The sequence below is a fragment of the Ranitomeya imitator genome, chromosome 3 (genome assembly GCF_032444005.1).
Source record: "Ranitomeya imitator isolate aRanImi1 chromosome 3, aRanImi1.pri, whole genome shotgun sequence".
Lineage (NCBI taxonomy): Eukaryota > Metazoa > Chordata > Amphibia > Anura > Dendrobatidae > Ranitomeya > Ranitomeya imitator.
Window position 1 is genome coordinate 767521075 of NC_091284.1, and position 24735 is coordinate 767545809.

General features: G+C 46.5%; 2 protein-coding genes across 6 annotated transcripts; one reads left to right on the forward strand and one right to left on the reverse strand.

Moving 5' to 3' along the window:
* On the reverse strand, positions 1–7507 carry RPL21 (ribosomal protein L21). 3 transcript variants are annotated; one of them, XM_069759044.1, is made up of 6 exons: positions 7370–7507; positions 5721–5799; positions 3647–3708; positions 2183–2295; positions 325–475; positions 1–127 (listed from the first exon to the last, which is right to left on the reverse strand). In XM_069759044.1, exons 2-6 carry the CDS (start codon positions 5785–5787, stop codon positions 38–40), a joined length of 483 nt encoding a protein of 160 aa, XP_069615145.1. In that variant the 5' UTR covers positions 5788–5799; positions 7370–7507; the 3' UTR covers positions 1–37. The 3 variants fall into 3 exon arrangements, with proteins under 3 accessions (XP_069615145.1, XP_069615146.1, XP_069615143.1); XM_069759045.1 differs by lacking the exon at positions 7370–7507 and adding an exon at positions 7286–7304; XM_069759042.1 differs by lacking the exon at positions 7370–7507 and having other exon boundaries at positions 5721–5855.
* A 3280-nt stretch (positions 7508–10787) lies between these two features.
* On the forward strand, positions 10788–18564 carry MTIF3 (mitochondrial translational initiation factor 3). 3 transcript variants are annotated; one of them, XM_069759047.1, is made up of 5 exons: positions 10788–11024; positions 11488–11532; positions 13944–14435; positions 17625–17779; positions 18294–18564. In XM_069759047.1, exons 3-5 carry the CDS (start codon positions 13952–13954, stop codon positions 18513–18515), a joined length of 861 nt encoding a protein of 286 aa, XP_069615148.1. In that variant the 5' UTR covers positions 10788–11024; positions 11488–11532; positions 13944–13951; the 3' UTR covers positions 18516–18564. The 3 variants fall into 3 exon arrangements, with proteins under 3 accessions (XP_069615148.1, XP_069615147.1, XP_069615149.1); XM_069759046.1 differs by having other exon boundaries at positions 10902–11024; positions 11488–11728; XM_069759048.1 differs by lacking the exon at positions 11488–11532 and having other exon boundaries at positions 10931–11024.
* Positions 18565–24735: the final 6171 nt, after the last annotated feature.

Here is a 24735-nt window from a genome sequence, read left to right on the forward strand (position 1 = left end):
TTGGCTTCCAAAAAGAAGAAAGTTTAATTGTGACACCTTATGCCATAAACTCATAAGGAATTGGCTCAAGGAGCTCAGGTTCCTTTCCATATGTGCGGACAAAGTGAGCTTCTCTGGGTTGGGCTGGCTGGAAAAGAAAAAAATTTTTTTTATTAGAGATTGTGAATATGGAAGTCCCCATCCACTGGTAACGGAAAACGCCCTCAGAACCGGTGAAATCATTGACTCATATTCACTATTGAAGCAAATAGTTTGTAGAAAGATCATCATTGAGCGTCACGCTGGTCTGGTCAGTCTGGTCACCGAGGACGAGTAGATACATACCTGACGCTTCAGTTCCACAAACACGCCAGTCTCCTTGGCTTCCTTTTTCTTCCTCTCGTTCTCCTTCACGCGCTGCAGGAAGCTGTCTCTGCTCTTGGAGTGACGGATGTGCTCCACGCGGACATTGATTCTTTTGGCAAGGATCTTACCCCTGTAAGAAAAAGTCAAGCTTTACTGTACTGGCTTCATAAACTAAAATGAGGAGTATGGAAAGTCAACCTGCAGATCTATCCTGGACCAACACATTGTAAACAGGGATACACTCGGTCAACAGGGTCATTTATTTAAAGATAATCTGCCAGTAGGATCAACCTCCTAAGGCGGCTATGTGGGCACACAGGTCATAGGAAGCTGAATAAAATGATACCTTGATATCTGCGGTTTGATGTCTTATTCCATAGAAATCCACATTTTTCTCTTTTATATGCCTGGAAGATAACTCTGCCTCCAGAGCTTGTTTTTACATGAAGGGCAGCTACCAGTGTGAGACAACCAACACAGAACAGGAGAAATTACGGTAACTTTGTCTTCCAGCAAACACATTTTTTGGAGCTCTCCTGTATTGCAGCCATATTGCAACCCTGTCTGCCTGTGAGATGGAAGCTGAGAGGAACCTGCAGATGTGTCCGGTATAAATCACACACAGCTCTGCAGTGAGATCAGGAGAGCGGCCATTACACATCACACTGGTAACTCCCCCTACATAAAAAATAATCTCTGGAGGCAGAGTAATCTTTTAGGCAGCGTCCTCCTCAGAGCCTGGAAGAGGTCATTTACATAAGATAAAAGATGAATTCATTAACAAGGCATCTGATATGAGGCATACAGGGATGACCTTCTTCAGCAGTCTATATCCTGTATGCCCATATTAATAGTCAAATGTGGTGACAGATTCCCTTTAACAGCGACCCTATCAAGATAGTGTCCTCCATACAATGTACAGGACTGATCAGCATCCATCTACAGGGCTCATTGGGCCAAAATCCGCAGTTAGGATGCCTTCACAAGTGTCCAACGGCAGCAGTTTTTTGCCATCATTTACACATGTCCTACTTTAGGGCAGATCAGTGATCTGCATGTGGCCAAATATCAGACGTTTCAGCTTTACACTGTAGATCAGCATCTACAAGGTCCATGCAAGTGGAAATACCTTATAAAAGGTTCAGTTCACAGGACCCGGTCCAGCTGCCATGTCAGTAACTGTGGCAGTCGGACAAGAGCCCAGCGATCCAGCTCCCACCTGCGGCTCTTTTTTTGATTAGCCATCCTGGCAAGATGACATGTGCAACCATAACGTACCAGGTCGGCTATCAAAACATCTGAGGAAGCGGTGATATAGGCGGTTTTCTGGGCTCCTGACCTGCGGCCTAATTAGTAATGTGGCCACTGGATGGGTTCCGGCAAATAAAGTCACATCACCTCTAATTACAAGGAGACAAGTTCAATGGCGAGTCCTCGATAATGTGCATGGACAGATCAGATTTACTAGTGCCCTGGATAGTATGGGGGTGTGCCAACATGGGTCCCCCAATAAAGAGTCCAATACCAAGCACCATAAATCTAGTAGTTGGACAGATCGCTCTATAACATGGAGGGCATTTTACTGGCACAGTATCTCCAATGTGCACAGGATGCCCCCTATAGTAGCAGCCCACTATACCGGCTATCTACATAATGTCCCTAATGCCTCGCACACAGCTGTCTCCTCTGACAGGACACAAGCAGAACACAAGAGGATTTTGCTTGGGTTTTAAGGAGGAGGTTTTCTGTCGCCCCGATGAATGACCAATCCAGATACATACAGATCCAACTGGTAAAGTGAAAGGGCTCGAGCACTCGTCACGTCACCGGCACTTACTTGATTTGCTTGTTCACAATTATACCCACAGCGTGCTGGGTCACATTGTAGATACGGCCGGTCTTGCCATGGTAACATTTATGTGGCATGCCCTTTTGGATGGTGCCCATACCCTGCAAACAAATGTAAAGAATGGCAATGAGGGGTTATATTCATACATCACTGCACGTTCCCCTCATGTCTGCTGTAAAGGTCGGACCCCGGTTTCTATGCGAGGCTTTTAGAAGGTATTACTGCTCAGATTGCCCCCACTAACATTCCATCAGTGGCATAGCTGAGGTTTATTTTTGTAGTGGCGACATGACGTACATACATGTCACATCAGGTAAACCAAGAAGTGTGGTGGTGGGTCAATTCCTGCAGCTAGTTTTACTACATTTTTGGACGACCGAGAAAACTAAAGTTGCTAAAACTATAATTAATTAGAAAGTTGCATAACGTTTCATTATAGAAATATTTTAAGCCCCACTTCTCATTTCCAAGATCTAGGTCTTGATCTTATCACTGAATAGAAAACTTCAGGCCGAAAGTCTCATTAGCCCGAGGGGCCAACACTGATGTGACCTTAAATACTCCCATCATGTGAAAAAAAAAAAAAAAAAAAAGTCTGTGCTCTCAGAACCGGTGAAATAATTGACTCACATTTACTTAAAAAGCAAATAGTTTGGATATAGGTCATCATAGAGCACGAGAGTTCCCTGTATATAAATATAAAGGCCGGGAGAAAAGCAGAATCTTTCTAAACCTCGACACTTATTATTAGAAATGAGAAAAATCGCTGATCAACCTGCAGTCCAACAACACAATGACAGGATCTATGGACTCATACATATAAGGTAGTCCCATAGTAGTAAGTGGTTGGACACCACTAGGGTATGTCATCACTTACGTTTATTGGGGTCTCTCAGACAGACCCCAGTGATAATGGAGAATGAAGGGACTGCTGCACTGTTTTAAAGCTGTGGCGCCATACATTTCCTCTAAGTGGAAGCTATGTGGCTCTGTAGAAAGTGCAAACAGCTTCATAGACTTGAATGGAAACATGCTGTCGTGAGAATCCCCCTATGCAGAGGGGCACAGTGCTACAGCCCACCCATGCCCAGATCACCGAGGGTCCACTAGGTCAGAAACCAGCGATTAGGCAATACTATTTACAATACAACCTCAATACATTAAATATCACAGACCTGATGAGGTTAGGGTGCTTTAAAAAAAACAAAAAAAAAAAAAACTGTGAGAATAGCTTCGTTATCGTCATTACTACTAAAGTAAGCATATTGGACATATTCAAAGTAAGTACACCAGCCTCTTAGATCTAGTGAATGTATGCATTTGTATTGTGACATCAGGCATCAAATCTAGTTTAAATTTGATAAAACCGCATCTTATTCTCAACCCATGTTATTTACAAAAACATCCACAATATGACTGGCGATCAGCTATATATTTCAGAGCAGCACTTACCTTTATGTCCACAATATCTCCCTTCTTGTAGATGCGCATGTAAGTTGACAAAGGAACCACTCCTAAAAGGATGGATAAACGTTAACATTTATATAAAGTGAAGATATGCAAGCATGAAACCCCCCAACGGTGACAGTAGTGTTCCAGCACAGATCACTGTCCACTGCTGACCCTTGCTACAATGCATCAGTGCAGGTAAAATGAATCGGCCAAGCTGTAGGTCACAATTTCTACACCAAACTGCAGTGAACTCTCGGATGCAAGAATTTTTCCGCAATCAAATAAGATTCTCTGCGAGTGGTTATTTATGTGAGGAAAGTCAAACAATTGCAGGACTTTATTACACGTGACTATGCATTACTACAGTATAACAGCCTCAGCCATGGCCGCCAGCTTTGACAATGAAATGATAGTCTGTGCTCTCAGAACCGGTGAAATGAGCCACTCACATTTACTTAGAAAGTAAATAGTTAGGAAAAAGGTCATCACAGAGCACCAGCGTCACCTGTACTCTATACAAAGCCATGAGGAAATCAGAATCCTTGTACAATGAGATTACAGAGAGGAAATCTGGACGACTGCCCTGATCTGATGGCCATGAGGCTATATTCAAACTTTCTCCCATTTCACGTCTGTAAAAAACACTCATGTGCCTTTTTGTTTATAGCCATTGACCATTGAAAAGTTAAAAAAAAAAAAAAGTTACTTTTTTATATCCATTGAAAAAGGAACCTGACAGAACGTACACGCTGCCCAGCCACTGCATAATTTCAGCCAGGTATGTTTAACTCTGTGTGGATGGAGAGACCTGTCACTCAAGGGCAAGTGGGCAGGGAGAAGCGCCAGGGACCGGCCTGCCCTACTACTCTCATGAGGCTCCGTCCTATGCGGCTGTAAACAAGGTTTCTCTCTCAAACACAGCAGAGGTTCAGAAACAAACATACATGGCTGAGACCATCCAGCCAGGGCCCAATATATGCTGCCTGTGGATCAGCTGTCAGGTTCTCGTTAAAGGGAACCTGTCACCCCCAAAATCCATGGTGAGGTAAGCTCACCGTCATCAAGGGCTTATCTACAGCATTCTGTAATGCTGTAGATAAGCCCCCGATGTTACCTGAAAGAGGAGAAAAAGAGGTTAGATTATACTCACCCAGGGGCGGTCCCGCTGCGGTCCGGTCAAATGGGTGTCTCTAGTCCGGTCCAGGGCCTTTCATCTTCATTCCATGACGTCCTCTTCTGGTCTTCACGCTGCGGCTCCGGCTCATCTTTCAGGATACATTGGGGGCTTATCTACAGCATTACAGAATGCTGTAGATAAGCCATGATGACGGTGAGCTTACCTCACCATCGATTTTGGGGGTGACAGGTTCCCTTTAATGGATCAGTAAGTACAAAGTCTGTGTGCTTTAGCTGCTGTTCACAGATCCCCATAAGCTTTAGTGGCAGAGTCTGATCAGCAGAAGAGATGAGAACAGGACGTGCTCAGTCTCACGGACTCGCTATTAAAACTGCAGTGTGTATGGATCAACTATACTGTGAGTCTGAGTTCACAAAACTAAGTACAGGAACAAATGCAACCTACAAAGTACTGGGAGAATATATCCCCCTCACAGCCACATTGCAGTATCTTTGGAGCCTCTACCTCCATTTGTTAACTGGAAAAACGGATGAGCAAGGTCAGCCCCTCAGCTCTACAAGTCAAAATGGATCCAACTGCAGATTTTTGTGCAAGATTTTATCCAGTCTTTAAAAAGGCATCTTTACGGTCTAGCACCCAGTCTGCCAGCTCACAGCAGCCGCTCGCCACATACAATTTAATGCAGAGGTGAATGCACCCGTGACACCCATGACACCCATATAGGAGTTCTGGATTTATTAGAAAAGGCTATTGTGGATAAAATAGGAAATCATCAACTTTGCTAAATGTCAGACACCTTGGCGGTCCCAAAATACCCCAATGTGAATCATTGTGTGCAGAACTCAGCTGTACGTTGTGGTTGGAAGTACGATACAGGCACGAATGATAATAGTCATTTAGCAAATACTGTGCACGACGTGGGAACCAGTATCTTACCATGCTTGCGGAAGGGTCTGGAGAACATATAACGGGTTCCACGCCTTTTGCCTCTTGTGTTGGTCATTTTTGCAACTTACTGGAAGAAAGAAAAAAACAAACTTGTTAAAACTTTGCACACAAACCAGTGTACAGAGACTTACAAACAGACAAGGTTCTCCGAGGTCCCCGAATACAAACCCCAAATGCAACTGCACAGACAGATCTGAGCACGACACTCAATGCCACTTACGGCAAGGGTTTCCTGCTCGAGACCACCCAGCACCAGGAAAAGATGGCAACCACTGTAGAAGGTATTCTCACCCTAGAGCAATAAGTGAAATGTACGACCTGCTAAAGGAGGATCTCAGTCCCTGCAGTACGATCCAGGCAACTACTGAGTTGGAAACTCCGCATACTTACCAAAGAAGAGCCCCTGTTGCTAAAGGACCACTTCAAATATTTTTTTTTTTAATTATTTTCCTATGTGCGAATGTAATTAATGTAGAAACATTCAATGGCCACCACCTTCCCCTCCATCAGCCCCGCTCCACACTACGTCACCACATTTGTGACCTGCAGAATCACAGTGGTTTGCTGGATGGAACAGGGGTCACTTTTTGACTATTCTTATAAGTCTCAGACTCAGAACAAGACTCTGAGCTCCTTAGACTTACATTGAGATTGTGACCTCCCACAGTGTGACCGGCCGGTTACAGACGGAGGCCGAAGCAGCCCTGATACTGCAAGAGGACAACGGAAAGTAAATGTTACTACCCGGATTACAGAATGGTTAGAACATGGGAAATGGAAGATTTTGCAGAGTGCGCCTTACACAATAGATAAAAGTCACCCAGTCAAATGTGTATGGAAAAGTCACAAGTCTCCTGAAAGCAGAGGTCAGTGTATTGGAAGCGGATACATGATCGATTCCAACACACCGGACCCTGATAAACCATCTAGTGGTAGTGATGAGTGACCTCGGCACGCTCTATTACTGCGCTCGAGTCCCCGCGGCTGCAGGTCTCGCAGTTGTTCCACAGCCGTGATACATGCAGGGATTATCTGTGTTAGGTAGTCCATCCATGTGCTGCAGCTGTGGAACTAGATCAAAGAAGTGGAAGATCCGGCCGAGCATATAGGGAGACGTCTGGCCAGTCTGGTGCGGCCCCCAGCAACGATCCAGGGGTCTCATGGCTTTGCAGTTAGTAGTACAAATCCAAGGGAAAGACCCAGCAATCCCCTGGAGCAGGACAGGCCCTCTAAAACGCTGCAAATGAAAACATTAAACTACCAGGATTAAGAGAAGGGACAGGTGTAGGACCCCTGTATGAGGACCACCACACATCGGGGGCAGTAATGGCTGGAGGGCTACAACACTGTGCAAAGGTGGCTCAGCCGCCCGTAGCGACCAGAGGGCAGAGCAGCCCCCTATCAGGGACGGATCACTCCTGTCTACCTCCCGGGATCAGCTGCCTCCGTATAGGAGCGTGACCCGGCCACCATCCTGCCGGCCCAGCGAGCAGCCATCACCGCCCTGTATCCCCGGGACCCGCCACCGGCGCTCCCCGTCACCTCCCACTCACACAGCGGACAGCCTTATCACCAAACCCCGCGGACTGTGGAGAATTCCCTCTATATCCCGGGAGCCCGAGCTCTCATGCGGCTACCTGCAAGATGGCGGGTCCAGCGGAAAGAGAGAGCGCAGGCCCCGCCTCTCCGTACATCACCCCCGGGGCCTGTCTACCTCACTGCCTGACCGGAATCTAGGACCGCCCGAGAGTTCAACTAAAGAATAAAGTGTCGGGGAAAGGAGACTAAACGAACACAAGTGTGCACGCCGAGCATTGGTTAATACAGAGAATATCACACAGGCAGTGCCGAGGACAGCAGGTTTAGGTCCGGCGGAAAAGGAGGACAGAAATCATTGTGGGCACTGCAGTCCTGACGTCATTGGGCATGCGCAGACTGTCCGTTGGCGGCTTTAGTTTTGCGTCACTTGATGAAATTCATTATTAACCCTTTGTAGAATGTTGACGTTCACACCGTCAGTACTTGGTCAGTATTTTACCTCAGTATTTGTAGTCAAAACCACCAGGAGAAGAACAATCAGAGGACAAGTATAATAGAAACACGTCACCACTTCTGTATTTATCACCCACTCCTGGTTTTGGCTACAAATACTGAGGTAAAAAACTCACCAACTACTGATAGTGTGAACGTGACCTTACAGGGTGTTCTGGTTTTAGCAAAAAAAAAAAAAAAATTGTAGACTAAAAGATGGAGGCAGCACGGTGGCACAGTGGTTAGCACAGCAGCCTTGCAGCGCTGGAGTCCTGGGTTCCAATCCCACCCAGGACAACATCTGCAAAGAGTTTGTATGTTCTCTCCGTGTTTGCGTGGGTTTCCTCTGGGTTCTCCGGTTTCCTCCCACATTCCAAAGACATACTGATAGGGAATTTAGATTGTGAGCCCCATTGGGGACAGCGATGATAATGTGTTCAAACTGTAAAGCGCTGCGGAATATGTTAGCGCTATATAAAAATAAAGATTTATTTTTTTAAGATCTCTTCTTGCTGTGATTGAATAAAAATCTTCCTTCTCTTTATTGGTTATAAATCAGGACGCAGGAGCTCGGCTCAGTAGTGTTCGACCCAAGTCATACATCGATGTCTCGGTCCAAGGACAGACCCTAATGCCTGGTACGGCAGGGGGGGTCCTGACCCTGCCGGGTGCTCCTGTCCCTGAAGGGGGGCTCCTGACCCTGCTTGGGGGTTCCTGATCCTGCCAGGTGGGCTCCTGGCTCTGCTAAGGGGCTTCTGACCTTGCTGGGGTGCTCCTGACCCTGCTTGGGGGTTCCTGACCCTGCCAGGGGCTCCTGAGCCTGTTTGGGGGCTCCTGACCCTGCCAAGGGGTTTCTAACCCTGCTTGGGGGCTCCTGGCCCTGTTTAGGGGCTCCTGACCCTGCTTAGGGGCTCCTGACCCTGCTTAGTGGCTCCTGACCTTGTCATTGGGCTCCTAACCCATATTGGGGGCTCCTGACCCTGTCTCTGATGTTATCAATCTTCTGCTTGAAAAATGAGGCAAAGTCTTCAGCCGAGGTGAGTGGATAGGGAGGAGGTGCTGGGGGGACGGAGGAGAGAATTGAAGGTGTTGAATAGCTGTTTAGGGTTGTGAGACAAGGAGGATATGAGAGATGAGAAGTAGGTTTGTTTAGCTGTGGCGAGTGTGGGCTTGAAAGTAGTGAGGGACTGTTTGAATGCGATGAAGTCCTTGTTGGAGTGGGATCTTTTCCATCTCCCCTCAGCAACCCTGGTAGCCTGTCTCATTTCTTTGGTCAGGCTGGTGTGCCAAGGCTGTCTGTTGATTTTGCAAGCTTTGGTATGTGTGAGAGGGGCAACCGATTCCAGAGCTACAGCTATTGTGGTGTTATATAGAGCGGCAGCGGCATCCACATTGTGTAGCGAACTTATGCCTGTAAGAGGGAGAAGGAATTCAGAGAGTGAGTGTAGATTGAGGTGTTTAAGATTTCTGAGAGGGTGTGCAAGTTTGTGGGGTGGGGATTTTGGACCTGGAGAGGAAAGGGAAGAGAATGTGAGTAGGTTGTGGTCCGAAAGAGGAGGAGGTGAGTTAGAGAGGTTAGATAGGGAGCAGAGGCGGGTGAAGATGAGGTCCAGTGTCTGACTATCTTTGCGAGTGGCTGCAGAAGACCATTGAGTGAGGCCGAAGGAGGAAGTGAGAGATAGAAGTTTAGTGACGGCTGTGAGGGAAGTGTCAATGGGGATGTTGAAGTCACCCAAGATGATAGTGGGGATGTCCGCAGAAAGGAAATGAAGTAGCCAGGTGGTGAAGTGGTCAAAGAAGGTGGTGTCTGGCCCTGGGGGGCGGTAAATGACAGCCAGTTGGAGGGGAATAGATGCGCACAGAGTGCACCTCAAAGGAAGGGAGGGTAATACAGGGTGGCAGTGGGATTGGGGTGAAGGAGCAGTTATCTGACAGGAGAAACAGACTCCTCCACCATGTTTGCTGCTGGGTGTGTGTGGGAAAGGTGGAATCCTCCATACGAGAGTGCAGCAGGAGAGGCTGTGTCAGAAGGGGTGAGCCAGGTTTCGGTGATGGCGAGGAAGGAAAGTTTGTAAGTGATGAAAAGATCATGGGTGTAGGAAAGCTTGTTGCAGACAGAGCGAGCGTTCCACAGAGCTCCTGTTAGTGGGATGGGGAAGCGGGGGCTGGGCGAATGGGTATAAGATATGTGATCAGGTACGTTTTAATGTAGAGGTACGAAAACGGATCAGACACGGACATCACACGGACGTAAAGAACACACAACTATAAGGACGCGTTCACATAACCGTATGTTCAGAGTGAGTGCTGTCTGCTGACAAAACGGAAACCCCCGAGACAACGGTATTCAATGACACAGTGCAGATGAGCGACGCTGCAAGGAGCCACAGGGCAGCATCCGATTTATACGGATACATTGCAGTTCTGTAACATGAGAAAGTGTAAGTGGTCCTGTAATTATTAATAGCTGCTGCTGAAAATACAGATTGTGCACGGATGACAAGTGAGAAAAAAAATCTTCCAACTTTTTGGGATGAATCCGACCCATTTTTTACACGCTCGTCTGCAGCCAACTTTAAGATGCCTCCAAAGAAGTCAGATTTCCTCCAGAAAATGTATTAATTTATTACGGGGGGCACTGACTGTCATTATTATATTTACCGTTCTGGTTTATACTTATAACGCAGCATAGAAACGCAATAAATGTCATAACACGTGTGAGTATTATCACAGTAATGATCCTGCGACATTAGCGCCGCCACGTCCCTCCCCGGGGGGGCAGCGGGCAGGGAGGGCAGGCAGGGGAGGGGGCAGCGGAGCGGGCAGCGGGCAGGGAAGGCAGGCAGGGGAGGGGGCAGCGGACAGGGGAGGGCAGGCAGGGGAGGGGGCAGCGGGGAGGGGGCAGCGGAGCGGGCAGCGGAGGGCAGGCAGGGGAGGGGGCAGCGGACAGGGGAGGGCAGGCAGGGGAGGGGGCAGCGGACAGGGGAGGGCAGGCAGGGGAGGGGGCAGCGGACAGGGGAGGGCAGGCAGGGGAGGGGGCAGCGGAGCGGGCAGGGAAGGCAGGCAGGGGAGCGGCCGCTCGGTTACAGCAGCGCCTGCCCCTTTAAGACTAAAGCCGTGAACCAGACTGTGAATGGGGAAGGGGGCGTGTACCAGTCATGTGACCTTGAGCGGCGGCCCTGGTTAACCCCTAGTTGGCCGTGTGACAGCTTCGCCTGTGCTTTGCTGCTGGTTGCGCTGCGGTTCCGGTGCAGGCCGGGGGTAGGTGATGGTACCGGGAGCGCTCTGTGCAGTGACGGCTCGGGGCCAGGCTGTCGGCCGCAGTGATGCAGGGCAGGCCGGGGATGGAGCTAGGCCTAGTCCGGCTCCATGCCCTGATGCACGGTGTGTGCGGACTCTGCGGTGTCACACGCTACCATGGAGCAGATCACCGGATTACCGCACCCTCGGCCTATCCCACTGCAGCCTCCTTAAAGGGTTCGTCCAAAGCTAGAAAAAGGCTTTCCTCCTGAGAACAGCGCCACACCTGGCAGTGCCTGGTACTGCAGAGTCCTGGGGCAGAGCTGTAATACCAGGCGCCGCCTGTGCTCAAGGGGGGCGCAATCTATAACCTCTCAGAAAACAACGTATAGAAAATAAATCTTCCTGCGCATCGTCCTCGCAGTATATACCATGGACGCGGCGTCACCAGCCGGGCCTCACTGTTATCTGTGTTTCTCCACAGGAGCGGTGAAGAATAATGAGCTGACGGAGAACATCCAGCGAGCCTGTGAGTAGCGGACGCCGCGTCCTCTGTGTCTGCAGGGCTTCACATGACATTGATATAGCGCCAGCATATTCCGCAGCGCTGTACAGTCCAGCGGGTGCATGTACTGACAACATCAGACAGCTAATATGGAGATCGAGGGTCCCGATCACAAGAGCTGACAGTCTATTGTTCAGGATGGCGGTTCACTCTGTGACTGGTGAGTCCTCATGCGCACTGTCAGATTCTCCGGGGCTGTGAACTAGCGATCATGTGACCCTGAGCATGTGATTTGCATATTTCTGGCCACATTCCAACTAGACTTGTGCATTAAGTGATGCTGCGCACGTCTAGTAGGCACGTGACCGAGTGTATGCAAATCACACGCCTGGGGCCGGCACCGGAGAATCCTGACAGTGCGCACACTGCGATGACTGAGTGACTGCAGACTTGAACCCCGAGCCTGGACAACCCCTTTAAGGAAAATGGGGGAATCACACAGAACGTCCTTGTAGTGTATGGCCCAGCCATCTTTGTAGTAAAGCTACATATACAAAGCGCTGCTGAGTGCACAGAGAGAGAGAAGGTGATGAAGATGTAGGACGGGACCCGAGGCGTTAGATCAGTGAGGTCATGTGATCGGCGTGCCGAAAAAAATGTTTGTTTCCCAGTGGAAACTGCAATTTAACCTGATTATCTGGGGCGGAACATTCCAGGGAATTGGTGCAGCACAGAGAAACTTTTTTGAGGATTTTAAAGCGGATCCACTACAGAAAAAAATCCTCAAAAACTCTGTGTGAACATAGCCTTGGCCCTCAGTCAGACGTCAGTGATTTTTTTTTCTTTGTATGCAAAAACAGTTTTTTCATCAGTGTGTCAATTTTTTACCATCAAATTAGTATGTATGAAAACAATATTACAAAGCTTCTCCTTTTCTTTGCAATATTACTCACGGGCAGTAAAATCGAACATGTCACACATTTTTCTTTTTCTTGGCGGGTGGAACAGCGCATGAACAGCTCCATAGACTATAATGTGCACGTGTTCTATCCCTGAAAACCACAGAGAAGATAACGTGCTCTGAAGGAGACCTTCACTAGAGGAACGGAGAGAATGGGTACGCAGCGGACAGACGCGAGGGAGGAGGGGTAGGGAGGTGCAGCACTTTGGAGCGCTTTGTGGGTGAGATGCGTGATATGGTTATATTCTGTAGTGGATGGGCAACCAGTGCAATGACTGGCACAAGGTGGAAGCATCGGTGTAGCTGCTGGACTGAAACAGGATTCTGACTGCTACATTCAGATGCGCCAAAAGCTAAAAAATAACACAAAAAAGTGAAATGTGTCCAAGCCACTGCTGGGGGAAGGGGATGTGCAACCAATTAAGTTACTACTTTTTAAATTTTTAGGTAGGTCTCTAAAAACTGAGAGCTGGAATGTGATTGGTTGCTAGGAAAATCTGCTCCATTTTTTTGTTGCGCCAATTTTTAATATTCGGAATCCTGTTCTACAGATCCCATTAGGTCATCCCCTGTCTATAAGACAAAGACAGAATATGGAAATGTTAGGGAGGGGTCGGCTGCTTGGGACCAGAGAAGAAAGCCATCACGGATCAGTCAGCCGTATATCTGAATGGCCTTCATGATGGCGGCTACAAGGGAAACACCTGCGTGGCCTAATCTGTCTGCAATAAAGTCTGGGGAGAAGCCCGGTAACAATCCTGAAATAAATTACCATCAAACGGGATCCGGTCCACAGCATTATGAGCATGGAAGCCTGCCCTCCGAATAATACTTCTCCACTGCAGGGGGCGCTACTGAGCTCTAGGATTTCCCCAGCAGCGCCCTTACACCATGTTACGGTCCTTTTATGTCGGAACGCAGCAGATCTCTCGGGGATGCATTTCTTGACTGTCCCATCTAGCAATCAGCAGAATTGTGAATGCAGCTCTTGATTATAATACAGACGGTAGCACGTAATCAGTAGAACTTATTTATTATGCAAAGTAAAGGCTAAGAGCAATTTCTTGTTACCTAGGAGACCGACCACCGCTGCCATCTAGCGTGTAAGCACTGCGCTGGAGCTGGCCGAGATTCGGAGGTTACAGTGCACTCCAGCGATCCTGGCCAGCTTCAAAACAGCGCATGCAGGCACAATAAAAGAGCTTGTAAGCGCTGCGCAGGTTTTGCTACTGGTCGGTCTCCAAGACAACGAACAGTAAACAAAAGAAAATTGCTAATATCTCAGGAACAGCTGATAAATTTACAAGTAGTAAATTGCAAAATTGCTCGTATTTACCAGCACTGTTTGACAATACCCATTTCTAAAAAAAAAAATGGGTGTGACCCTTTAAAATGGCTAATACCTTTCTATTTTTTAGGAACAGAGAGCGCTGTCATATGTTGACTTAACTCGTTTGTTTTTTTTCTCCCCTAGCCGGCAGAATGTCCGGACTTCACCTGAAGAAAATGCTTTGCCAAGCTGCCAATAATGGCCGGTGTTATTTCGGAAGACACTTTGGCTTGTGTCATAGATCGTATAAGACGGCGAGTTATCTACCGTGGGCTACCGTTGGCTGGACGAGAAAAGGACTGCTGGCCGTGGACGTAAAACCCTACAGTACGGCCGAGGAGGACGCGGCCAAAAAACCAATGGCACCAAAAAAGATCAATATGAACGCCAGGAAGGTGATCGGGCATGTCGGCCGGATAATCCCCTATAAGATGATCCAGGTGCTGGATAAAGATGGGAAGGACAGAGGGAAGATGCTGAGAAGGGATGTGATCCGCGTCATGGAGGAGGAGAACCTGAAACTGGTGTCGGTGTCGCACAGCGCAGATCCTCCCGTGTACAAGCTGCTGACCGGGAAAGAGCTGCACGAGGAGCAGCTGAGACTCCGAGAGCAGCAGAAGCAAAGCTCCAGCCCCGGTATATATCCTTCTCACTGCTCCACAGGGGCACACTGGCTACAAGGGGCACTTTGGGCAGTCTTCATAGCTAAAACTTGGGGTGCGCATAATAGTCTGGAGAACCTGAGTTTAACGATTCTTAGCTGTGACCTGGCAAATATCTGGGTGCTGCCCTGCTGAGCTCTTCTTCCTCATTCATCGTAGTGTCTTTCATTGTACACGCCAAACTGCATCCTTCATGGATGTAATAAAGGCATACCTGCAATTGTTCATATGGCTGCAATCGGGTTCTGTAAGGGGTTGTTCATTCCTGGTGACATTTTCTGCAAGCTCAGCAGACTCCTAACACTGTGTAAAGCACTTTTTGGATTTGCCGGTTCCTGCGGTCATCCCGTGACTACACGTACACGATTTGCATATTTGTAGTCACCTGCCAACTAGAGTCTCCGCCGCTTGAGAGATGCAGGGTGAGACTAGTCGGCACGTGACCGCTGGTCTGCAAATCGTATACATGTAGTCACTGGATGACCGCAGGAACCAACAGGCAGAGCCAAATCCCAAAAGTGCATTACACACAGTCAAAATCCGAAGAGTTGCAGAAAATGTCACCAGGGATGGACATTTAATGCACCGTACAAAACACGTCTGTGTGCGGCCCTGCTTCTATAACGCACCGTACAATACACGTCTGTGTGCGGCCCCGGTTATATAATGCACCGTACAATACACGTCTGTGCGGCTCCGGTTATGTAATGCACCGTACAATACACGTCTGTGTGCGGCCCCGGTTATATAACGCACCGTACAATACACGTCTGTGTGCTGCCCCGGTTATATAATGCACCGTACAATACACGTCTGTGTGCGGCCCCGGTTATATAATGCACCGTACAATACACTTCTGTGTGTGGTCCTGGTTATATAATGCACCGTACAATACACGTCTGTGTGCGGCCCCGGTTATATAACGCACCGTACAATACACGTCTGTGTGCTGCCCCGGTTATATAATGCACCGTACAATACACGTCTGTGTGCTGCCCCGGTTATATAATGCACCGTACAATACACGTCTGTGTGCTGCCCCGGTTATATAATGCACCGTACAATACACTTCTGTGTGTGGTCCTGGTTATATAATGCACCGTACAATACACGTCTGTGTGCGGCCCCGGTTATATAACGCACCGTACAATACACGTCTGTGTGCTGCCCCGGTTATATAATGCACCGTACAATACACGTCTGTGTGCTGCCCCGGTTATATAATGCACCGTACAATACACTTCTGTGTGTGGTCCTGGTTATATAATGCACCGTACAATACACGTCTGTGTGCGGCCCCGGTTATATAACGCACCGTACAATACACGTCTGTGTGCTGCCCCGGTTATATAATGCACCGTACAATACACGTCTGTGTGCGGCCCCGGTTATATAATGCACCGTACAATACACGTCTGTGCGGCCCCGGTTATATAACGCACCGTACAATACACGTCTGTGTGCGGCCCCGGTTATATAACGCACCGTACAATACACGTCTGTGTGCGGCCCCGGTTATAGAATGCACCGTACAATACATACACGTCTGTGTGCGGCCCCGGTTATATAACGCACCGTACAATACACGTCTGTGTGCAGCCCCGGTTATATAATGCACCGTACAATACACGTCTGTGTGCGGCCCCGGTTATATAATGCACCGTACAATACACGTCTGTGTGCGGCCCCGGTTATATAACGCACCGTACAATACACGTCTGTGTGCAGCCCCGGTTATATAATGCACCGTACAATACACGTCTGTGTGCAGCCCCGGTTATATAATGCACCGTACAATACACTTCTGTGTGTGGTCCTGGTTATATAATGCACCGTACAATACACGTCTGTGTGCGGCCCCGGTTATATAACGCACCGTACAATACACGTCTGTGTGCGGCCCCGGTTATAGAATGCACCGTACAATACATACACGTCTGTGTGCGGCCCCGGTTATATAACGCACCGTACAATACACGTCTGTGTGCAGCCCCGGTTATATAATGCACCGTACAATACACGTCTGTGTGCGGCCCCGGTTATATAATGCACCGTACAATACACGTCTGTGTGCGGCCCCGGTTATATAATGCACCGTACAATACACGTCTGTGTGCGGCCCCGGTTATATAACGCACCGTACAATACACGTCTGTGTGCAGCCCCGGTTATATAATGCACCGTACAATACACGTCTGTGTTCAGCCCCGGTTATATAATGCACCGTACAATACACGTCTGTGTGTGGTCCTGGTTATATAATGCACCGTACAATACACGTCTGTGTGCGGCCCCGGTTATATAACGCACCGTACAATACACGTCTGTGTGCGGCCCCGGTTATAGAATGCACCGTACAATACATACACGTCTGTGTGCGGCCCCGGTTATATAACGCACCGTACAATACACGTCTGTGTGCAGCCCCGGTTATATAATGCACCGTACAATACACGTCTGTGTGCGGCCCCGGTTATAGAATGCACCGTACAATACATACACGTCTGTGTGCGGCCCCGGTTATATAACGCACCGTACAATACACGTCTGTGTGCAGCCCCGGTTATATAATGCACCGTACAATACACGTCTGTGTGCGGCCCCGGTTATATAATGCACCGTACAATACACGTCTGTGTGCGGCCCCGGTTATATAACGCACCGTACAATACACGTCTGTGTGCAGCCCCGGTTATATAATGCACCGTACAATACACGTCTGTGTGCAGCCCCGGTTATATAATGCACCGTACAATACACTTCTGTGTGTGGTCCTGGTTATATAATGCACCGTACAATACACGTCTGTGTGCGGCCCCGGTTATATAACGCACGTATAATACACATCTGTGTGCTGGCCGGGTTATATAACGCACCGTACAATACACGTCTGTGTGCGGGCCGGGTTATATAATGCACCGTACAATACACATCTGTGTGCGATCCCGGTTATATAATGCACCGTACAATACACGTCTGTGTGCGGGCCGGGTTATATAATGTACCATATAATACACGTCTGTGTGCGGCCTCGGTTATATAATGACCAGTACAATACACGTCTGTGTGCGGCCTCGGTTATATAATGATCAGTACAATACACGTGTGTGTGCGGGCCGGGTTATATAATGTACCATACATTTATATATTCTTCATTCCGCAGGTCCCGTCCAGATCAAGGAGATGTCCTTTCTCGCCAGCATTTCCCATCATGATTTACATGTGAAAAGGAAACAGATTATCCATTGGATTGAGAAGAAGCATCATGTACGGATCACGGTCCTGAACAGTCGCATTGCAAATGGGCCAGACAAGCTGGTAAGTGGGGCCGCGGTCAGAGGACCTGTTAGCGGGTCAGATGGGCCCAGTTTTTGGTTTTCTTTTATTCCCGCTGCTTTCCTGAGTATTCTGCTGGTGTTCTTTTTTTAATCCTCCAGTTCGGAAGATACGGGCCTTTACACTTTGTTCTCTTTTTTATGGTCTTACTCAGAGGGGAATAATGCAGAATAGAGACCATGTAATGTAAAGGCCATAAACATTAGAATGTTATAAAAAGACCCCTATCTCCAGAACCGTATGGAAAATTTATATAAGAAAAACAAACCGAAAAATGCAATGCCCAGCGGAACAGCAGGAATAAACTGTCCACTATGATCAGGGTAATATGCCTCGCCGCTCATGCTCCGGGGTCTCCCAGAGGAGCATAGTGCTGATCCTACAAGATTCGGCTGACTGCTTCTATGTGTATGGAGGGCTTACAGGAACACTGCCGGCATAAAGTAAGAAAGAATAGATGTTGTAATAAGCTTCTCCTTTTGTGATTCCCTCTCAGGACGTTTTGCAGCAAATGATAGAAAGCATGGTGGCTTGTTCTACATGTATGGTCCAACCAAAGGAAAGGAAAGATGGCAGAGCCATGATCTGTGTCCTGCGGCCACTGTCTGACAAGGAAATGCAGAAACGCAAAACGGAACAACCGGGACAGGAAAAGCGAGGAGACAGCGCTCCTATAGAGACGCCCGAGACAAAGGACAACCATGGACCAAGCCCATGAGGGGCACACGGTTCTGGCCTCAGCCTATTAAAGAGAGCTTTAATTTTCATTATTATTATTTACTCTTCTTAATTTACCAATAGGTGACACTTGTTGGGTCCTTGTCCATGAAATCCCACCAGTATTATTTAGTAATACATTTTAGTGGTCTTCCGACCGCCTAGTCACATTATGTCGGGGAAGAGAAGGGTCGAGGAGTTGGAATTTCCATTCTCGGTCCTGTTGTTTTCAGCGGAGATGAGCAGCAGATAGAAGAGTCTGGCAGCATCTTTCTTCTCTCTCCCCATTGAAAACACAAGATCTCAGCCTGGACAGATGGCTGAAGAAATGTTGGGCTTACAACCAGCTCATGTGAATGGCCAGCTTATCTGTCTGACCGCTCTTTTTCCTTAGTTTCTCTATAATATGTGTTTTATCCTTGGTATGAAATTTGCCTCTTCAGTGAAATCTAGATCCACCTATTGGGAAGTTGCAGTCCTAAAACGTCAATATCGACCCTTTAATGAACCTTGCCGCATGACTTAGGATTAAAGCCAAACCAAAATCTCAATATGCAGACACGTGTTTCGGTAGATTTTCCCCCACTGAGTGCAAAGTATGAGATCTGATTTGGCTGTGGAGTCTAAACGTTTCTCCCTGTGGATTGTGGCATGCCAGGGTAAGGAGACTTCTATGCCCTGCACTGAGACTCTTGTTTGACTTTTATCCTAAGACAAGGCTTGTTAAAGGGCCAATAATGACTTTATTTCCAATAGGCCAGTTATTTTCCTCTCTGAAGAGACAGTTTGCATATTTAATTTTCCAAAGGAGCATTGCACAGCCTATAAGTCTCCTTACACTGGCATGTAACTTGCCACAAGGAAAAACATTAACCATGGTATACATACCATGCAGCCATGTTCTTGATTTGGGGGGCCATGGAGAAAGTTGTCCCAATCCTGATTGGTCTTATGCTCTTTGCTACTGGGTGGCGAAATGTCCATGGTCAACAAGGGTATAGCATGGATCCAAAGGTTATGGAAATGTTACAAATGTAGTATAGTTCTTCTGATTTGCTATGTCTCTTTCCTCATGTGCAAGCATTGCAGGACCTTGGGCATACATGGTTACGACCATTAGCAACAAGTTGTCACTTTATCAGTGGTTGGAACAATGGATACCTAAGGTCCTGCAATGCCTGCACATGAGGAAAGAGACATAGTGAATCAGAAAAACTATACTACATTTCTAATTGGAGGTATTTGCTAATATTTTTAATATTACACACCTACCACGTATTGGGATAGAATCTGGACGATGGACACCCCTTTTAAATGACAGCCAGCGAGAAAATATTTACCGTCCCGTGGACGTTTGATAGCCTGTTTACACAGGTAGACCGCACTCAACGATGCACCCTTAGATCATTGAGTGCCCATAGGCTTCCCTTGTTCTCGGCGGCGCCAGTCCTCTTTTTCACAGGACGATGTGCTGCAAGAATCTTTTGTGCATCAGAAAAATAATTTCACCTGAGAAATGAGCGTTTTGCTCGTTTGTTGGGTTATTAACATTGCCTGTTTACACTGAACAATTATCGTGAAGCGAGTGCTCCTAGAAATGCTAGTTCACGATAATCGGTCGGTGTAAATGCGGCTCAACATCTCTGGGCCTTTATCAGTTCAAAATTGGCCTAAAGGGAATATCCCATAAAAAGTATTCATCACCTATTCACTGGATTGGTGCTAAATGTATTATCAGTGAGACCCCCAGCACTAGGCTGCTAGATCACTAGAGCCCCATTGAACTACCGCAGTGGGCGGGGGTTGTGGGGACAACATACTGTGTGGGGAGGCAGTGTTGGTGACTGTGGGAGCATAATATTGTGTGTGGGAGGGTTGTGGGGTCATCATTCTGCATGTGGGCGGGCATTGTGGGGTCAACATACTGTGAGTGGGAGGGTTGTCAGAACATCATACTTTGTGGTTGCCATCATACTGTGTGGGGAGACAGTGTTGGTGACTGTGGGAGCATAATATTGTGTGTGGGAGGGTTGTGGGGCCATCATTCTGCATGTGGGAGGGCGTTGTGGGGTCAACATACTGTGAGTGGGAGGGTTTGTCAGAACATCATACTTTGTGGGGGCCATCACACTGTGTGGGGAGGCAGTGTTGGTGACTGTGGGAGCATAATACTGTGGGTGGGAGGGTTGTAGGGCCATCATTCTGCATGTGGGCGGGCGTTGTGGAGTCAACATACTGTGAGTGGGAGGGTTGTCAGAACATCATACTTTGTGGGGGTCATCATATTGTGTGGGGAGGCAGTGTTGGTGACTGTGGGAGCATAATACTGTGTGTGGGAGGGTTGTGGGCCATCATTCTCCATATGGGCGGGGGTTGTGGGGACAACATACTGTGTGTGGAAGGGTTTGTCAGAACATCATACTTTGGGGGCCATCATACTGTGTGGGGAGGCAGTGTTGGTGACTGTGGGAGCATATTACTGTGTGTGGGAGGGTTGTGGGGCCATCATTCTGCATGTGGGCGAGGGTTGTAGTGACAACATACTGTGTGAGAGGTATCATACTGTGTATGTGGGACGGTTGTGGGGACATCATACTGTGTGTGGGCGGGGGTTGTGGGGACAGTATACTATGTGAGAGGCATCATACTGTATGTGTGTGGGGATATGTGTGGAAGGCTGTTGGGGAGTAATATGGTGTGGGGGTAACTAGGGACATCATACTGTATAGGAGCAGCTGATGATCAAGGTACAAGGGCTGTATAACAGGAGCATTAGGATTTATAAAATAGCAGTAACTTATTTGGTTGTGATTAGCTTCTACTGCTAAGAACACAAGTCACAATAAAACCTTGTATTAGCAGCTAGTCAGCATACTTCATTCTGCTCAATATTCGGTAATAAAATATTAAATTACAATACTATGTTAATATTGATTTTAGCCTATTGATTCGGGCCTCCACAACAGTCACGGCCCCTCAGGAAAATCCCCAGCCCCCATCATAGAGAGCTTCCCTGTTTAGGACCTGGCTATAAAAGCTAGGGCAGGAAGCCACCATAATGAGGATCCTCCTCATCTGTGCATTATATGGCGGTGTATTTGTGAGGGCCTAATCTCAGTTCCTCTATGGACGCCACATATTTCTTCCACTCAGTTCGCTGCAGTGGTTACCATGGGAACCTGCCAAACAATCATCATGTCCACCACCACGTAAGGGCCGACACTGATGTAATCCCGCATATGTAATACTGTGTACACACCGAGGACTAGAGAGGAGCCATTCACTGCCTCATCAATCCTGCTTACAGCGCTCCAACATAAAGATATAAAATTAACGGGTACGTTGTCGTGTTTTCAGTAAGGCGTCGTTCCCACAGTGAGGATTTAGTGAGTTTTTCAGGTTGCAGATTTTGCACCTATTATTAGGTTACTGGCAGTTTTTTCACATTTTTGAATCTGCATTTTTTTGTCTTTTTGGTGTCCTGCTTGAAATAAAGCCTCTTTGTGTTTGGTACTTTCTAGTATTTGGCTTTCACAAAACGTTACTTATTCAGCCGGATTACATGTGCCTTTAAAATACCCAAAAATTAAAGACCAAACTCATCATATGGTATACTTCCAAAATAATAATAATAATTTTATTTATATAGCGCCAACATATTCCGCAGCGCTTTACAAATTATAGAGGGGACTTGTACAAACAATAGACATTACAGCATAACAGAAATCACAGTTCAAAACAGATACCAGGAGGAATGAGGGCCCTGCTCGCAAACTTACAAACTATGAGGAAAAGGGGAGACACGAAATTACATGAATCCAAAAAAGAAGGGAAGTACAAGGCCAAAGAGTAAAATTTAAGATATTTTATTCACAATAAATTAAAATCCAAATTCATCAACATACATACATACATAAGGGCCTCAAACAAGGCCAAGTGAGCTCCAAGCAACCCAGAATACAAACAATGATATGCAAAATCCTAACGGCAAAAAAAGCCAGATAGTTTCAATATATGTTACATATAGGTGAATCAGCAGGCTCTGGATTTGTAAAGAATAAGTTTCATAATAATTGCACAAAAATGCCTATAAGATCAGGAAAATACCATGTTAATTACCTGCGTTAGTGTGGATTGCAAGGAGAGGGTAAACCCCGACGCGCGTTTCGCACGTAGCTTCTTCCTGGGGGTCGCAGGTAATTAACATGGTGTTACTGCCTTTCTATTATTTACATTGGCACTTGAATGGTTTTTTTGTGCCTACAATTACTTTGCTATGACGCGCTTGCACCTTACTAGAAGTCATTTTTGGCCCTTATATGATCTCCTTTAACTATGCACTCATAATTTTGGAGCCTGTGCACTTGCACTTTAACAAATGGTATTTTCCTGATCTTATAGGCATTTTTGTGCAATTATTATGAAACTTATTCTTTACAAATCCAGAGCCTGCTGATTCACCTATATGTAACATATATTGAAACTATTTGTTTTTTTTGCCGTTAGGATTTTGCATATCATTGTTTGTATTCTGGGTTGCTTGGAGCTCACTCTGCCTTGTTTGAGTCCCTTGATAAATTTTGATTTTAATTTATTGTGAATAAAATATCTTAAATTTTACTCTTTTGGCCTTGTACTTCACTTCTTTTATGGATACATGTGCCTTTAGTACATTTCCACAGCACAAACACACTAGAAATTAATATATGCGTTTCTTTAGATGCGGATTTTCTGCTACGTTCCCACGATGAGCATTACCACTGCTTCACAGACGCAGCGTCTCACACTTCCAGCAAAGTGGATGGGATTCACAGGAACCTCGTGCCCACGTGATTTTTTTTTTTTTTTAACTCAGCGAAAACTGATCCGTGACATATCAATTTACCGTACCACTCGAGTACTCTGAGTTTTATGTGCAGATTTTTTCCCATAGCCTTACTAGATGCAGAAAATTGCATTTTTAGTGTGCTTCGGCACCAGATATGCATAAAAAAGGCATGTAATCAGCACATGACTGAATCAATAACGTTTTGTCAAAGCCAAATACCAGAAAATATAAAAAAAAAAAGACAACTTCAAACATGACATACCAAGAAGAGACAAAGAAACAAAACAAAAATACATTTAACCCCTTAGTGACAGAGCCAATTTGGTACTTAATGACCAGGCCAATTTTTGCAATTCTGACCACTGTCACTTTATGAGGCTATAACTCTGGAACGCTTCAACGGATCCCGCTGATTCTGACATTGTTTTTTCGTGACATATTGTACTTCATGTTAGTGGTAACATTTCTTCGATATTACTTGCGATTATTTATGAAAAAAACGGCAATATGGCGAAAATTTTTAAAATTTTGCAATTTTCAAACTTTGTATTTTTATGCCCTTAAATCAGAGAGATATGTCACGAAAAATAGTTAATAAATAACATTTCCCACATGTCTACTTTACATCAGCACAATTTTGGAAACAAAATTTTTTTTTGTTAGGGAGTTATAAGGGTTAAAAGTTGACCAGCAATTTCTCATTTTTACAACACCATTTTTTTTTAGGGACCACATCACATTTGAAGTCATTTTGAGGGGTCTATATGATAGAAAATAACGAAGTGTGACACCATTCTAAAAACTACACCCCTCAAGGTTCTCAAAACCACATTCAAGAAGTTTATTAACCCTTTACGTGCTTCACAGGAACTGAAACAATGTGGAAGGAAAAAATGAACATTTAACTTTTTTTTGCAAACATCTTAATTCAGAACCATTTTTTTTATTTTCACAAGTGTAAAAACAGAAATGTAACCATAAATTTTGTTATGCAATTTCTCCTGAATACGCCAATACCCCATATGTGGGGGTAAACCACTTTTTGGGCGCACCGCAGAACTTAGAAGTGAAGGAGCGCCGTTTGACTTTTTCAATGCAGAATTGGCTGGAATTGAGATCGGACGCCATGTCACGTTTAGAGAGCCCCTGATGTGCCAAACAGTGGAAACCCCCCACAAGTGACACCATTTTGGAAACTAGACCCCTTAAGGAACTTATCTAGATGTGTGGTGAGCACTTTGAACCCCCAAGTGCTTCACAGAAGTTTATAATGTAGAGCCGTGAAAAAAAAAAAAAATCGCATTTTTTCTACAAAAATGATATTTTTGCCCACAAGTTTTTATTTTCACAAGGGTAACAGGAGAAATTAGACCACAAAAGTTGTTCTGCAATT

Coding starts and splice junctions, on each gene's coding strand:
- RPL21 (XM_069759044.1), bottom strand. CDS start 5,787: ATGACCAACACAAGAGGCAAAAGGCGTGGAACCCGTTATATGTTCTCC. Junction 3,709..5,720: donor CAGACCCTTCCGCAAGCATG/GTAAGATACTGG, acceptor CCATCCTTTTAG/GAGTGGTTCCTTTGTCAACT. Junction 128..324: donor TTGTGGAACTGAAGCGTCAG/GTATGTATCTAC, acceptor TTTCTTTTCCAG/CCAGCCCAACCCAGAGAAGC.
- MTIF3 (XM_069759046.1), top strand. CDS start 11,707: ATGGCGGTTCACTCTGTGACTG. Junction 11,729..13,943: donor GGCGGTTCACTCTGTGACTG/GTGAGTCCTCAT, acceptor TTTCTCCCCTAG/CCGGCAGAATGTCCGGACTT. Junction 14,436..17,624: donor GAAGCAAAGCTCCAGCCCCG/GTATATATCCTT, acceptor TTCATTCCGCAG/GTCCCGTCCAGATCAAGGAG.